Source organism: Penicillium crustosum, assembly GCF_028827405.1.
Source record: "Penicillium crustosum strain IBT 35664 chromosome Unknown utg000001l_segment0_segment0, whole genome shotgun sequence".
In the NCBI taxonomy this organism is placed as follows: Eukaryota; Fungi; Ascomycota; class Eurotiomycetes; order Eurotiales; family Aspergillaceae; genus Penicillium; species Penicillium crustosum.
The window spans coordinates 8884875-8900673 of NW_026623122.1; the positions used below are offsets into that span (position 1 = coordinate 8884875).

Consider the following 15799-nt stretch of genomic DNA (forward strand, 5'->3'; position numbering starts at 1 on the left):
AGCTTTATCATCAACCCCATTCGAATACATACTCCCATGTCTGTTGTTTTCTCGAATAATTTGTTGAAGATGGACTTATCAAGAAAACCCACGAATCCAAATCCCCAGCGCCTACCTCCCCCAGCCCTTTTTCAGGGCCCACCATCACACAATGCCTCTAATATTTCCTTACCCGTACCACCTGCAGCCTCAACGTTAGCAACTGCCTCCGGCGGCCAACCTCCACCCCTGCATCGGAACCGGTCACCTCGTGGAACCGAGGGAGATAATGCTGAGAAGTCGAGCTTGTTATCGCCATTTGTATCACGCCGCCTTTCCAAAAATGACGTAGACGGATCCGATGCCATATGGCAGGAGATGCAAAGTGCCCTGTCAGAAGTGGAACTCAGCGCTGTGACGAGCGAGAATGTCTTCGGCGCAAAGCACTCCGAAGCATTGGAAGATCTACGTATGAAACAGTTGAAGCTCGCTCAAGCCTGGGCGCGCAGTGAGGCAGACGACGAAGTTGTGGATCCCGGCCACAGCGGTGCCGATGTAGCAAGTGGAAAAGCCAGCTCGGCGAGACGGGGCGTTGAAGAGTTAAATCCCCAGCATGATACAGCGACGGAAACTAGCGCAGGCCGCGGTTCGGTCTCGCACCGCACGTTGGACAACGAGACTGAGAAAGACATCCATCTTGCGCGAAAGCGCCGCGAGGCTAATGACCGGTACTTTGATCGGGTCAATCAGGGCGTTTTGGATGTCGTTGCGAAACTGGAAGAGGTGGCTCAGGCTATGCGCACCGTCGAGCGGGAAAGCAAGGATATTTGGAGTGATTCGGAGAGTGTCACAACAACTGCGCCGTCATCAACTCATACGAGTTGAGCTTCCGACCTTTCCAGTTGATTCAGCTGCAGCCCCGCTTCTGCTGCATTTCTTTCATCTTGTTACTTTCCCAGCGGGCCAGTGCAGACGTCCCAGGGTTGTCGAGTCATCACCGAGTCTTGCCGCACTGCATTGTCATCTCTACCCCATATAGGAATGCGCTGGACGCATTTACAATATTCTTTGGGGGAAATAATACTACTAATACATGTAAATTATGACATAAATCAAGGGTATCCAAACTCCGGTGCTCAAAACCACACCTAAACAAACAGTCATGATAATGCATCCAAGGATTCCTTCGAGCCAAAGCCTTTGCTATAGTCCCAGAGATGATGCTTTATTCCCGTTTCACCACACGTGCAGCAGCCTTCCAGGCTTCCGCAGCTGTATCTCTCACGTCCTCCCATCTCGTCTCATGGGCCTTTCTTGTCAAGACCTCCACTTCCTTATTCCACTGGTGCTTGAGTATTTCTTTCATTGTCGGCTCGGGTTGATTCTGCGCCTCCAATTCTTCGCGCCGCTGCCTTGAAAGGTCTTCTGGTAGGAAACGCCTGTCATAGGCACCGGCAGAGGAAGTCAACCAATCTATTTGCTCGACTTGCGCGTGAATGGCTTTGCGCTGTGATATGCGTGTTGAGCGGTGGACTTGGACGGTAATATAAAGAACGGATGAGGTGAAGACAAAACCTCCGACCTATTCGAGTGAGAATTGAAGTTAGTGCTTGTTTTCTGGGATAGATTTGAGAGCAAATCGTACGAAGCCGGTGAAGAAGCCCATATTTATTGTGGTGTTTGGAGTCGCCGGATTGATTATTTATTCGTGTGGCTGGACAGAAAAGGCGGCGAATGGCACAAGTGTTTCGTGATTATAGAGACTTTCTTTTCTCGACAAGCAAAAAGCTCAGCTGAAATGTATTCCAAAAGCTGAATGTCCTTGAACAAGCAGAGTGAACGCGGAAAACTGAAGTCGGACAGGCGGTGGAAGCCCTCCGATTGGCCGGGACAATTCTTCTGGGCCGAACATCCTGTCTCCTTCACCTTCAATTGCAGGAACACCTTAGTTTGGCCATTGATCTCGCGATTCCCACTCTACTTTTAATAACTATCCTTCTTTCTCCCTCTTTTGCCCTCGTTTAATAACAGTCACCATGGCCGGCGGCGGAAGCAGATACCGCCACTTGAGCCGCGACTCCGCGCATCGACAAGCCCTGCTCCGAAACTTGGTCACCTCCCTCATTAAGCATGAGTCAATTACCACGACATGGCCCAAGGCCAAAGAGGCTCAGCGTCTGGCCGAGAAGTTGATTACCTTGGGAAAGAAGAACACCGAAGCGAGTCGACGACGGGCATTGGAGATTTTCTACGTATGTTGAACTCCCGGAGAACAAGCCCACCCCAATTCCAATCAGGACGGGAATCAGTCTAGTCACGAGAAACTATCCGTTCACCATATCCGTGATGAATTACTGCAATTCTCATCCCATCATTCCCCAGAAAGACAAAAAAATCAACAACCCGATGACACCACTAACATCCCCTAGACACCACATGAGATGCTCCCCAAACTCTTTGGTCCCCTCCGCGAGCGCTACGCAGACCGACCAGGCGGCTACACACGAGTCCTACGCGTAGAACCCCGTGAAAAGAACGAGTACTTCTCCGCCAAGAAGGGCGACAAGAACGCCATCCGAGAGCCTAAACCCCAGGTCAAGGCTCCCACTGCCATCCTCGAGCTGGTCGATGGGCCAAAGGACATGCGTTTCGCCATGACGGCGCGTACAGTGGCGCGCGAGCGCGAGCAGGGTCGGGATCTCGTGCACTCGCTCACAAGGTTGAATGTGAAGAAGGTTACTCAGTTCCGGAAGGACGGTGTTGAGGTTCTGGAGCAGGCAATTTCTAAGCTCAGTCTTGCCAAGAAGCAGAATGATAAGCTCGCTAAGAAGGAGGCTCAGGTTGAATCGAGGGAGTAGATGTGGGGAGTGCTGGCTCTCTTCTATGGGGGATTCTGTTCCAGAATCCTCGGCTTGGGGTGATCTCTGGGACCTGTCTAGGAGATGTTTTATCCTAGGCTTTGATGGGTGTGCTTGATGTTGGCACCATCTCGCTTGGTCTCCCGGGTTGGCTCCGTTGTTCTTTACTTGTTTTTCTTACCAGGAGTTCTGTCTTCTTCCTGTTTATTATGGCATCTCCGTCTTCGTTTGCACTCGCGCATGTGACATAGCCTCTGTATAAAAGATTTTGATACCTCTTTATTCGCACTTCTTGATTTGTTAGCTTTTGGTAAATGTGTGTGTCGAGTTATGCTGCACGCCGTAATGGCCCGTTTTTTCTCGGGCGTATGTATATATCTAAAGACCAATCACACCCTGGTAGACAAGATATCATGATCAAGTACGTCGTCGATGAATATTATCCATAGTAGACCAACCTTCAGACGGCATCTTGGATTTGGATGCCTGACAATCCAGGCCTCAATATATGAATTTAAACAACCTTCACGAAAACGCCATGAGCTGCAATGTAGATCAAATAAAAGATTCACCGCAAACAATAAGTGCCTTCATTGCATCGATATCAATATGAGAGAGATTTTGCGTGATTTGGTTGTTACGTTACCAATGCTAGTGTGAGATCGTAGAACTATATATTCAAGACTCAGCAACCTCCTCAACCAAAGTTCAAACTTATTGCCAGCAATTGGACTCGAAATTGCCATAATATGAAGCCATTAGTTATCTACTCCTTCCAGAAAGCGATCAAAGTTCTCTGCAGCCTCTGAACGCCCATTTCCTGGGACGGTTGACGAGATCTGATATATCAGCTGCAGCCTCGACGTAACAGACTAGTGCCACCCGCACACGGCAATTGCAATCAAGGGACGATAAAATTCAATGCACAATTATCAATAGTTGAACTTTCTGGCATATGATCCAAGCGCATGCCATTATAGGCCAAGCAGGTTTGGCCAAGCAGGTTTGCCCAAGGGGTCATTTATTCATCTAGCTAAGTCCCGGGAGATACTCAAAGCCTCAGTTTCCCTCTTTATAATACCCCAGTGCTCAGCAGGACTCGTGCTTTGGTCAAACAAGATAGGGTGCTTAATTCTCTTCTGTCTAGAATTTGACACCTATTTTTACTACACCGCAACCTTCTTGTATGCAGTATGAAACACCCGATATCATATGCAACCACGCTCTCCAGGGTTCAACATTTGCTAACCTCCCACCAGAACAGAAAAGCGCATAGCCAGAAAAACTCCTCAAGATGGAGAAAATTTCGCTCGAAACACACAACCCGCTCCGGCAAAATGCTCCAACCCCTCCACGCGCCGACAGATACAAAGAAGTCTCATTGTCATACCCACAGAGTCCAACCATCGAACACAGCGTGAAGGACGATTGCACTCTGCAAGTCAGTGACCGCGACTGCACACTGGAGTTCAGCGACCGAGACTGCAACCTGGAACTCAATCAATATGCCAACGACAAACACAGAGACAAGCAGGCTGAGGCTGGGGTTGGACCTGCAGATGAAAACCAGGCAGACGGGATTGGAAAACAGCCTCCAGCAGAGAGGAAAGAAGATCCGGAGTCACAGTCTGTGACAGGGACGGTCATGCGGCATAAATCCCGTCGGCGGGAGTGGATTATCGTTGGTTCGGCTCTTGGGGCTGTTGTTCTTCTTGTTGTTATCATTGTGCCCTCTGTGATATTTGGAACTCGTCAGTCTAGGCCACAGTATAAGCCACCTACGAACCCGTATATCCCATGAGACAATTGGGGGTCAATTCCGAGGGGACTTGGATGTATAGATTGAGGGTCCAAAGGCTGTTTCTTCGTCTGAAAGTTTATAGTTTGATCAGAGACATATGCAAATTGAGAGGTTAACGCCATATTGGGTATGCTTGTCCCCTGAATTGGTACCTTCTAATCCGTAGAAGCGAGAATAACGAGGTCCCAACTTCTCACGTCAATATCCTCGATACCACTGCTTTCCATGAGTACGACACATTATAAAGGATGGAATTAGCGAGAAAGGGGAAAGCTGCGACGAAAAAGGCGATAATAGACTAGATATGAAGTTAAGACCGAAGAGGTCCACCAACAGGAGAAACGGCCAAAATGGATACTCAGTCATGGAAGCATTTCGAGAAAGCGCGATTACACGCCCTTACAATAGACTGATAAAGGCCATGTTACTCCCAAAATTGAGAATTCTTTAGGCATGGTAGATTATAAAGAGGGATCTACAATCGTACTTTATTCGAACTAGCTCATGCCCAACTGGGGTTCAATAACGAATTGATGCTGATTTCCAATATTGCTGTAGAAGGAGTGTCCAGAGGTCCAAGGATTTCGGATGGTTACGAAGAGACATTCCCAAGAACTACCCACGAGATTACTGACTAAGAGTCGGGTGTATCGAGGTAGGTACCTTCGACGACCACCCCACCAAACCAAGAGCCCGCTTGGCAAAATCCCGGGTTGTATGTGGACATGAAACTGGTCCCATAAGCCTGTTGCAATCTTGACCAGGCGTTTCAAGCAGGCGATCACCAGGCTTCTAGCATAGGAGTAGTTATGCTTCGCCGTTGGCCGACACGAGTTGGGGGCCCAAACTGGTGAAGGCTGTTGATGATTGAATGTTGGATACACTCAGCAGCTTTACAGAATGTATCAAAATTAGTTTCATCTCTTTATGCTCTTTAATTCTTCCCCACTGACCAATTAGAAGGCTATAGTCTGTAGGTCACATGATGCCAACAAACCCTACTAGTTAGTTACTCCTAGTATAACTATATAGTCCTTGCAAGACTTTTGCTGCACTACGATTATATCATCCATGCACCCTTGCACAATATGTGCAAGCATAGAAGTTTTATTCTCTGACATACTGCATCTGGCTTCAGCAACACGTGTGAAGCCAATATCCCCTCTGGCCCCAATCACTGCAATCAGTACACTATGTCTGGAATGAGGAGGCGGATTTTTTATTGCAGATTTTTAGGGAATCCTTAGTCGAGATGATATCAAAAGAGAAAGCTATGCTTCATTTACTATGGGAAGAAATGTGGAAAAGGAAAGGAGAGACGGAGGAATCAGCGAAGGCTATCTCAGGTACCCATATACCCAATTTCGAACGCTGCGGTGACTTAGGTAGAGCCGGAAACTATAGATAGTTTTTTTTCCTAAAGAAAGTAATACCTGCAATATTCAGTAAAAAATAAGAAGCATATCCATTCCAACCTCAAACAGCAGTTATCATTTCAATATGGTAAGACATAACCCGACAGCCGCTAAGTCCTGATACCACGCCAACTTGGGGGCCAAAGATCTACATACGAGCCCCAAAGCCACCCTCAAATAAACACGATAGCCCCAACTGAATGAGACGAGAATACAAACGAAAATACTTCCAACTAACTCAAACCCCTCAAATGGTTAAAAGTATGCAATATCAATCCACCACTCCACCAGGCAATAGTGAATCTTTGACTAACTAGTTATTGAACCTATTAGAGCAAAACACAAAGCAATCCGAAAAGCCCAGCCCCTGAGATTAGCGTACCGCCAAAATGACCACTGAGGAAAATACACAGCAATTCCCACCACCGACAACTGACACCTACAAACAAGTCACAGTCGCGCGACCAACCCCAATCGAGCGCGGCAATGGCGACTGCACATTGCAGGTCAATGGCCAAGATTGTACGCTAGAGACCAGCGACCGGGATTGCACACTCGAAGTCGATAGACGGGTCGAGGATTCGAATAAGGAAGCTGTCAATCACAATCAAGTAGAAGCAGATGAAAGTGGGAACGGAGGTCCCGAGCTTAGTTCTCCTGTGCAGCGCAAGCTGAGATCTCATCGGAAATGGTACATCTGCGGTGGTGTTGGTATTGTGGTTATTTTGATTGTTATTATTGTGCCCACGCTAATTGCCACGAAGCATTGAGGTGATGTGCTTTTTTGTGACACCTTGGCGGGGTTGGACTGTTTGAACTCGGCATTGGGGACTTGATGCTTTGACCAAATAGGCCTAGGGTGATCGAGCGGTAGTTGTTTTGATACCCACTATAACTTGGCTAGAGCGATTTCGGTCATGATGGAGACGTTACGTTTGGTTTTGTCTATTACTATAAGCTTAGGTGTGTAGAAAATGAATTGTGTAAGTGATTAATCTAGCTTCGTACAATGTAGATTTATGTCGTATCAGATGCCCAGTGGTTGTTGAATAATATACCAAATAGTAAATAGTGGTTACACTAAACATCACGTAGAATCTTGGATTTTGGAATCTTTCACAAAGGTGTTTATTTGAAGTAATCGCTTTTTTAGTCTAGGACATACGAGTAGCCAAGAAAAGAGATAACTTAGACAGGTTCATGACTAGTTAAGGGCGACGGGGCACATGCACAAGAACCAGGATCACCATGCATTGTACTGCTGCTGCAGATGGAAGCCTTGGAACATAGCTGCTGGTAAAAAGATGAATCTATCCCATATACTATGGGACAAAGGTTCGTTTATTCCCACTCCCAAAGGTCCAAGGGTTACATCACAACCAGATACAACACAAATAGTAGTAGAAATGCGACCAAAGCTATAAAGCTTTAGTTCGGTTTGGAGACAGTTGTGCCTCCGGAGACCACAAGTGGTCCATTGCTAACAGCAGAATTTCCATTGCCGCTGTACGTTGGTGCGGGGGCCGAGGCCGTGACGGGTCGGTTTTTCAGATCAAAGTCGGAGGGGACTTCGGATGGCGGGGGTTTAGGAGGAAGATGGGCTGGCGTACCCCATTTTGCGATAGAGTCTCGCGGACCGGTGGGCACTCGGTTGGGAATCATAGCCGGGGTTGAGTCCATAGTCCGGCTAGGGGCGGGTTCCGGATACCCGTTCCATTGTTGCTGGACACCAGATTGCATGTTACCATACGACTGCATTGTGTGTTGGCCTTTGTTCGGATGACGCCCGGGAGGGGCACTGCCGGGGATGAATGATCGTGTCTGAGGGTTGAAGTGCGACCTGGCATATCCTGCTTGCATTGCTGCATGGGACCCAGCAGAATTTTGGAGAGCAGGATTCATATGTTGTCCAGGGTATTGAGCATAAGGGTAGGCGCCCATATTAGAAGGCATATTGGAGCTCATGTTAGGACCCATATTGGAACCCATGTTTGAATTCATGTTAGGCGGCATGTTGGAACCCATTGGCTGCTGAGGGTAATTGGGCCAATGGACAGGCGGTCCATTTCGCTGGTGCGGGGACTGCTGGAAATTTTGAGGGAAAGGGGCCGAGTTCCAATTGGGGGGTTGTTGGTACGGCGTCACATTGGGCACGGCATAGTTGTTCATTGCCGGCGAAGATGCGTTCGAGGACGGCTGGTTCATCATCCCCGGCTGATTTATCGAAGCATACCCAGAATATGGCGATTGCTGCGGCATGTTTCCTCCTTGCCATGAGTTATTGGAGGCCATCTGGGGCGACATTGTCACTGGATACTGGGAGACACCACTCATGTTCATGTTCAGTTGCCCAGGATACATGGCACCATTCTGACCAGAGGGCATGTATCCGCCAGAGGGTGGCGGCACGCCAGGTCCGACCAAGTAAGGTACTTGGTTTGGGTATGCGTCATTTACAGGAGCATTGTACTGAGAAGCGCCATTTCCGTATTGCATCCCTGGGTAGTAGGCATTGAACTGCGAGCGAACCTCAAAGCTGTCATCATGAGGAGTTCGCTGTCTCTGGTTCTTCTTGCGGCCGTTCGCCGAGCTGGAGCGTGACATGTTGGGATTCGAGTCACCGCTGGCCGGATCCGATTTGGCACTGTCGGGGAAATCACGGAAGATTCGTTCACGTACTTCATGGTATTTTGCCTCCCGTTCCTCCCTTGTTAAAGCCATTCGATCTTTAGCAGGCGTGGCGCCGGACGAAGATCCGTGGCGTTCTCCATCTGGTCCACTATCCCCATCTTCCGAGTTGGCCTTTGAAGGGTTTGACGAACCTCCAACACTCCCTTCAAATTGCCCTCCATCGTTTCGGCGCATGATTTTCATTGCCGGAACAGCTGGAGGTGGAGTGCTATTACAAGCAGCATGCACAGTAGACAAAGGAGTAGGTAGTCGGCAGAATGGTGTGCGATGAAGCCTGACCGATGTCACATTATTGTCGACAAAATGTGTCAAGTGATAGTAATCCCCCAGCTTGTGTGCAAGAAGTCGCCCAAATGCGTTCGAGGGGGGCAACTCCAGGGATTGCTCATTGCAGTCCTTGATAAAGTACCGAATCTTTTCCTCCAGTTGCAGGATCAGGAGCCGATCTTTCGGTGATTTCATTGCCTCTAGGAGTTTTTCATCCGGCTCTAAGGGAAACCCGTGTAAGATCTGACCATCTTCAATGCCATCGGAGTTGGCTGGAATCACAAAATTATTCGCGACCGAATCCGGAGGAATTGCACCATTTACCGGCTGGGTGCCGTTAAAGAGAGGAGGCACTGGCAAAATCCCGCGTGGGCGTGTAGGAATGCCATCTCGGTACTGATCCCGAAACGCGCGACTGCCAGCTTCGGAACCTGCCACTGAGTTCGGAGCCCCAGAAGCAAGCCCAGAAAGCGACTCCTCTTCATCAATGGCTTGGACACTAGCACTGTCATCGGGACGTACAGAATCCTTTTCATCCATTGCAAATGTCGTCACCGAGGCAAGACTCTTGGAATCGAAGTTGGTCATTTTGGTGGATGAAGTAGAAAGGTGAGTGCGATCATCTTCAAATGAGTTCTCCCGCTTCAGCAAGCCATTGTTTTGGCCACCAATGAAAGAGCCTGAGCCATCACTGTGTTTCTTCAAGGTGAGGGCAATATCCTGCACACCTTTCCCTAGATCATCAACAGCTAGATCAATGGAACTAGCCTCTGGCGTTTTATCGAGATTATGCTGGCTGGGCAAAGCTGCACCGGAGCCATTTGCTTCTGATCGAGGTGATTGTTCTGCTGGCTGAGATATTTCGTTTTCATCGGATGTCGAGGAAGAATGTGGGTTGAGGGGCGCGGGCATAGCAGCAATCTTGTCAGAATTAGCGATGGGCCACGAGGTAGTGGAGCAAACCCTTGGCTTACCTTTGCAAAGGAGAGAGGGCCGTCTCCACCTGGGGGACTTTTTGATGCCATGATAACACCCCGCGCGGGATGGTCACTGAGACTGGTTAAATTTCACAAAAAGGAAAAAAAAAAATCCGAGATCAAGTCAAGCAGCGGCTGCACTCAGCACGCTTCGGATTCACAAATGTCAAGAAGGTCGAAACTTGTTTGGTTGGAAGTAATGTCGCTGCGTAATTTCGTTTCACACAAGCCCAAAACGAAAGACATATCTCTGGGGCAGGGCAATCGCCATGGAGAAAGCTGTGGAAAATGCGCATTAGAACCATGCAAGTTATAGAATAAGGAGATCCACAGGGTCGATGGGGAGAAATATCCACTTCAATGAAGCAGGAAATTTAAGCAGATCCGGGAATGGGGCCTTACATGATATCAAAGCTGGCTCATAGTCAGGGAGATGAGGATCTCTTACTGAGTTTTGAGGGGATTCCAGATCCGGTAGTTATTTGAAGAGCCGATCAACTCTAGATCATCCGTCCGAGATGGATGACGTGAACGTTGACAATGAACTCCGATATCAAGAAGGAACGTTGGGAATCCGAATTCTGATTTCTTGATTGCCTGAAGATTCGTGGGTATTATGCCGCGCCCGACCGCCCTTGGCGCGCGCCTACAATTTCCCTTAGGCTTCAAAGGTTAACAGTCGCTAACTTGCGCCGATCAGCTTCACGTCGGATATTGCCTTTGTTTCTCATCGTGGGTGTGCCGATACCCCTATTCTGGTCTCAAAGTACCCGCCAACCCAGGATTTTACATGAACTCACCACATCACGAGCTCCAATGAACCGATATCGAAACGCCCCGAAGCTCGGAGGCTCCAACTCCAATAGGGCCACTGCGACCACACTGTGCCAAAAATGCCTCGGACGAGATATGTACCCTCTTTCGCTTTCACTTCGGACGTTTGACTAACTCTGATTCACGACACTACAGTTTTGATTGCAAGGCATCCGCACAAGAGCGCCCATACATCCCACGACCTTCACGGACTCAGCAGCTACTGAACCCTGAATTGATGCCCAAGCTTTCAAGTGAGAATCCAAATGAGTTGCTACGGAAGTAAGTTCGCATGAATACCTCCCATTTCCGCACATTTCCTTTTTGAAGAATATTTGCTGACTTGAATAAAGAGAGGGCGTAGCGGATGAACTACTTGCTTCTCGGGAGGAAGAGCGTGGCCGGAAGAGAGACCTTGACGATATGACAGATCGCAATGCTCATTCTCCGAAGCGGGCTAGGTCCCTCTCTGTGGAGACGATATCCACGAATCGATCATATTCCTCATCTCCCCGCCGTAACAAACACGGCACAGCCGACAGGGGCCGTCGAGATGATTCATCAGCACCTCCTGCAAAGTCCCGAAAGAGACGTTACAGTGATTCTACAGAGGGTTCTTCGGGATCAGTCCACTCGGGACCAAAGAACCGCTCACCCTCTAGGGAGCGGACCGATGACCGAAACACCCGGCGACGGAGACGAGAATCTAGCCCTGAAGAACGAGGCCGTCACCGTGGATCAGGAAGACATCGCGAGCGGAGAGATCGCCGAAGCAAGAGTGCGGATAAGGATCGAGTGAAAGAATCACGTGCTACGACTCAAGACGTTCCCCGGGACCGTTCATACCGTGATCGAGCAAGCCCACCACGCCAGTCTCAACCTGGACCATCTAGGCCTGAACCCATAACTCAGAAGAACCAACCTCCACGGGAACGAAGCTTGAGTCCTTTCAGTAAGCGCCTTGCTTTGACTCAAGCCATGAATAACGGACGGTAAATTGAATTGAAAAAAGTGCTCTGCAACATTGGGGTTTTTTTACGGCGCAAAATATTCATGGGGGACACGGCGCCGATTCATGTTCCATCAGTATATGACCAAGTGTATCATTAGCATCTCCGTCGCGGAGTTTGAAAATAACTGTCACTCGACAGCGGAACCTCCCCCTCCCAAAAAACAAACAAAAACATTCGAATAATGAATTCTAAACGACACTAAGATAGACATGTTCATTGAGAATCTTGAGTTGTAAACCTCCCAACGCCTCATTTTTGTGCGCAATATGCCCATGGCGTCCAATTGACGCCTCAACCAAGATAACAAAAAAAAAAAAAGGGAAAAAGTAAATGGAGAGAGTATAGACAATTACAGGTGGAGGCAGAAGACCTAGACAAAGCTCGCATTCCTGTAACAAAGGGTATCACGTTCAAATCATTTCTTCGTCGCTCTTCTCTTCCTCTCGTTCGCGCATATGGATGCCCCCAACGAGCGTCTGACCTTTCATGCCCACTTCCTCTCCCTCCTCGTCTCCGTCAGAATTAGCGCCACCTGTCTTTGCAGCACGCTGCGCCTCCTCTACCCGCTGTCGTAAGAGGCGGGCAATCGCATTGTCCGTTCGTACGTCGAGAATCTTGAGCTTTTCGTCCAGATCGCGCTTCAGGTCCCAGTTGGGTTTCTTAGGTTGCAGTTTGAGTAGATCAACGGCCTCGTCGGCACCTGCGTCCTTCTTGGTTTGTTCTTCTATGGCCCTGGCAATCTCAGCCGCCTGTGCTTCCACCGTCACCTGGCCCTCTTGGGGGCCTTGCTCGAAGCCCAGTTTAGGTCCGCGGGTCTCGGCGTCATAGTTGCGGCCAGACAGGTACTTTGTGGTCACATCTGGCGTGGCATCGGCGTCGGGCAGCTCCTCGTCTTCTGCACTGGGCTCGTTTGCCTCTGGCTCGGGTTGCTTGCGCTTCAGAGCCGCGAGCTTGGCGAGGCGGGCTTTGCGGTCGGTGGATGCCGCATCAAGATTGGCATGGGTTGACGACATTTTTTTCGAGTGATAGTCGGCCTGATGATGGAGAGAATAGATTGGTTTGAGTACTAGTAAATGAAGTGACTGAAGTTACCGGAAGAAAATCCCAAGCTCCTCCGCGGCTTGCAAGTTGAAGATGATAGAGCGATAAAAGTAGATGTGGTGCGCCACACACTAGCCACGGCAAAATCGGGCGGAATGGGGGAATTCAACTTTCTGTCATCGGACTTTGACTACTTTCTCCACGCGCGATATTTGACCTATTTTCTTCGTCTTGGTCTTTCCCACCCAAATGTTTGTGGACACAAGATCCTGAATGTCATCGTGTCCGCACCAACTCGTTCGGTCCCGTCTCAACGGGTTGCTCTCACCACAATGTCGGAGCCCAGGCCGATGGTATCGGGAGTCGGGGACGGCGAATGTCAGTCATAGAGCGCGCTTCTCCACATATAATGCTCTAGCGATCTTAGAACCTGGCATGACGCATGATGCCCCTGACCCCATATCATATCAAAACAATCGCGATTCCACCGACAGGTCATATCCGCCGACAAGTGAACAATCAGATCAGGTCGCAACAAATCGGTATGGCATGGGCCATGGACGATCAAAATCTTCCACCCAACCACGAAGGTCATCGCAGACACCGATTATAACGAATGATAAAATGAAGAAGGTTGCCTATGTGCGACAAGCTGATCCCAAGCTTGTGGCCATGGCGGCTGAGAGAGTCAACCGCGAAATCTTACACAACGGTAGACATTTGACCGATCGAGGGTTATACCTGGCGCTTGCAATGCGAATGAATTCGCTTTATACGCGTGAGTTGGGACTCCGTCAGTGGAAGCAGGCATATGGAGCAGTTCACACGGCTAAGACACATGGCCATGAGGTCTTGAACAAATCTGCATTGCCAAAGCTGGGAGAAGATGGCGAGCAACTGCTGGCCTTGCTTCTTGATGACTGCCAAGGCAAGTTTCGAGAGACATGGCTGGTAATGAACCGCCCTAACAGGGCCAGGGCCTGGCAACGCCTGGCCATATGGCTGTTGCAAAATAATCCGGCAATGGCCTTGGAATTTTTACTCGTCACAACCGAGCCTCGAGATAAACCGGACTTTACTATGGTTGTCGATTGCTTGGTCTACTTGGAAAGATTTCATTATGAAGAGCTCCGGGATTGGACGAAGGGTGCTCACACATTCGAATCGGTTGTTGAAACTTCCCTCGATCCGAAGGACTGGCCAATTATCTCCCCGCCACAAAGGGGTATACGGTTCTATATTCGCCGAGCAGGCTTCTTGGGTGTCTACGAGAGTTTCCGTTTAATGAACGAGCGAGGCATTACGATGCAAGCGCAAACAGCACTTTGCTACATGTACCGATTCACAGAGCTGAAGGACGTGGAATATGCCCTTAGAGCCCTCGAACTCATTCCAAAAATCAATGATCCTCAATTTTCCATGGACTCTGAAGGAGTCCTGCGGCACTGTTGCAAGCTCCTGACCCTGGACACTGTTGAGGATAACGCCGGAGGACGCAATTTCCGGATCCTCCCACGGCTTCTCAAAATGGGCGTTCAGCCAGATCGAGACATGATGAATCTCGTGCTTGCCAATGCTTACAAAACCGGTGATCCTCAATTGGGGTCGGACATGCTTCAGTTCATGAAGAATCACCACCACGAATTTGATTCCTATACATACTTGACTCTCCTCACTGATGCAGTATCTCGAGGCGACCGGGGCCGTGTGGACGAGTTGGTGCGGGAAGTCGAGATGCAAGAGGAACTACGAAACAACCCATACATTTTCAGCAAAATCTTCCACGCCCATTTCACTTTTACCGCCAAGCATATTGACCCCGAGAGCGATCCCTCAGGAGTATTTTACTCTATGCTCGACATGTACAACAAAATCCACGACATCACACCCCTCAAAGAACTCCTTCTACTCCCTCCCCAATATACACCGCCGCCAACTCAAGGACTTGAAGTCAAAACTCCACCTTCTCCCGTATCCTTGTTCCTCATGATCGCAACCTTCTTCCGTTGCAGGAACCGCATATCACAAGTACATCACATGTATGACAGATTCCGTGAGCTTGTGCAGCAGGGTCACCCATCCATTGCTCCTCTGGTCGAAACCGACCATGTCTATAATGAGTTCCTTATTGCTTTCCGCAAGAGCAGCCGTGGACTGCGATCAAGCATACGTCTCGTCGAAGACATGCTTGACGCATCTGCCATGCCGAAAGAGACTACTACTGGCAAGCCTCTCAAGCACATTATGCCCACGCCTCGCACTTGGACTATCCTCCTCAGTGCCTTTAATTACAGCCGTCAACCCGACGCAGCCGAGAAAGTCAAGGATATGATGGCCAAGCACGACGTGGAGTACAACCAGGTGACTTGGAACACCATCATCAACGGATTCGCGAATGCACAGGACATCCCTGAGACTGCTAGTGCAATCACGAAGATGGAAAAAGAAGGCTTTACCATTGACCATTACACGATGAAGAGTCTACGTTATCTCCGTGACCCAGAACGCCTCTGGGTAGCGATCGAGGAGATGGATGAGGGCCTTGACTCGGATGGAACCCGTAAGCTTCTCACTCTCGAGCCCGCATCTGATGTGCACAGTGACCAGATGGAGCACGACGAGCTCATTGACAATGGCTTGGAGAAGTTGGAGTTAAAGTTGAAGCCTAAGATGTAAGATAGGATACCCTTTTGTCTTTTATTGTTGCCTTTTTGTGGGCAAAGCAACCTGGGAGCATTTTGGACGCATAGGTGTTCTAGAAGTGGCTTTGAACTTTTTTTTGTAAATTTGAATATCATGTACTATACATTGCATCATCATGAATTTGTTCGTTTGAATGTCTCATTGCATCTGGAGACTGTCACATGGAGTGGAAATAGTAATCTCATAGTCCTCACTCCAAGGTTACTTGAGGTTTGATTGTCACGAAGTCGGAGACTACTGC

The 15799-nt window shown here is 49.0% G+C and overlaps 9 protein-coding genes across 9 annotated transcripts; 6 read left to right on the forward strand and 3 right to left on the reverse strand.

Moving 5' to 3' along the window:
• Nucleotides 1-36: 36 nt before the first annotated feature.
• On the forward strand, nucleotides 37-864 carry N7487_003296 (DUF5315 domain-containing protein; the record flags this gene model as incomplete). Its single annotated transcript, XM_056871043.1, has 1 exon — nucleotides 37-864. One exon carries the CDS (start codon nucleotides 37-39, stop codon nucleotides 862-864), a length of 828 nt encoding a protein of 275 aa, XP_056735827.1.
• Nucleotides 865-1204: 340 nt separating this feature from the next.
• On the reverse strand, nucleotides 1205-1645 carry N7487_003297 (MICOS complex subunit Mic12 family protein; the record flags this gene model as incomplete). Its single annotated transcript, XM_056871044.1, has 2 exons — nucleotides 1205-1561; nucleotides 1625-1645. 2 exons carry the CDS (start codon nucleotides 1643-1645, stop codon nucleotides 1205-1207), a joined length of 378 nt encoding a protein of 125 aa, XP_056735828.1.
• Nucleotides 1646-2015: 370 nt separating this feature from the next.
• Nucleotides 2016-2837, forward strand: N7487_003298 (mitochondrial 54S ribosomal protein bL17m; the record flags this gene model as incomplete). The annotated part of the gene is made up of 2 exons (XM_056871045.1): nucleotides 2016-2231; nucleotides 2409-2837. The coding sequence occupies 2 exons, from the start codon at nucleotides 2016-2018 to the stop codon at nucleotides 2835-2837; spliced, it is 645 nt and encodes a 214-aa protein (XP_056735829.1).
• A 1294-nt stretch (nucleotides 2838-4131) lies between these two features.
• On the forward strand, nucleotides 4132-4638 carry N7487_003299 (uncharacterized protein; the record flags this gene model as incomplete). Its single annotated transcript, XM_056871046.1, has 1 exon — nucleotides 4132-4638. The coding sequence occupies one exon, from the start codon at nucleotides 4132-4134 to the stop codon at nucleotides 4636-4638; it is 507 nt and encodes a 168-aa protein (XP_056735830.1).
• Nucleotides 4639-6442: 1804 nt separating this feature from the next.
• N7487_003300 (uncharacterized protein) lies at nucleotides 6443-6823 on the forward strand (the record flags this gene model as incomplete). Its single annotated transcript, XM_056871047.1, has 1 exon — nucleotides 6443-6823. One exon carries the CDS (start codon nucleotides 6443-6445, stop codon nucleotides 6821-6823), a length of 381 nt encoding a protein of 126 aa, XP_056735831.1.
• Nucleotides 6824-7481: 658 nt separating this feature from the next.
• On the reverse strand, nucleotides 7482-10076 carry N7487_003301 (putative R3H domain protein; the record flags this gene model as incomplete). Its single annotated transcript, XM_056871048.1, has 2 exons — nucleotides 9986-10076; nucleotides 7482-9932 (listed from the first exon to the last, which is right to left on the reverse strand). The coding sequence occupies exons 1-2, from the start codon at nucleotides 10034-10036 to the stop codon at nucleotides 7482-7484; spliced, it is 2502 nt and encodes an 833-aa protein (XP_056735832.1). The 5' UTR covers nucleotides 10037-10076.
• A 728-nt stretch (nucleotides 10077-10804) lies between these two features.
• N7487_003302 (zinc finger CCHC-type containing 10) lies at nucleotides 10805-11797 on the forward strand (the record flags this gene model as incomplete). Its single annotated transcript, XM_056871049.1, has 3 exons — nucleotides 10805-10899; nucleotides 10958-11083; nucleotides 11155-11797. 3 exons carry the CDS (start codon nucleotides 10805-10807, stop codon nucleotides 11795-11797), a joined length of 864 nt encoding a protein of 287 aa, XP_056735833.1.
• Nucleotides 11798-12224: 427 nt separating this feature from the next.
• N7487_003303 (CCDC12/cwf18 family protein) lies at nucleotides 12225-12827 on the reverse strand (the record flags this gene model as incomplete). Its single annotated transcript, XM_056871050.1, has 1 exon — nucleotides 12225-12827. The coding sequence occupies one exon, from the start codon at nucleotides 12825-12827 to the stop codon at nucleotides 12225-12227; it is 603 nt and encodes a 200-aa protein (XP_056735834.1).
• Nucleotides 12828-13128: 301 nt separating this feature from the next.
• N7487_003304 (pentatricopeptide repeat protein) lies at nucleotides 13129-15531 on the forward strand (the record flags this gene model as incomplete). Its single annotated transcript, XM_056871051.1, has 1 exon — nucleotides 13129-15531. One exon carries the CDS (start codon nucleotides 13129-13131, stop codon nucleotides 15529-15531), a length of 2403 nt encoding a protein of 800 aa, XP_056735835.1.
• Nucleotides 15532-15799: the final 268 nt, after the last annotated feature.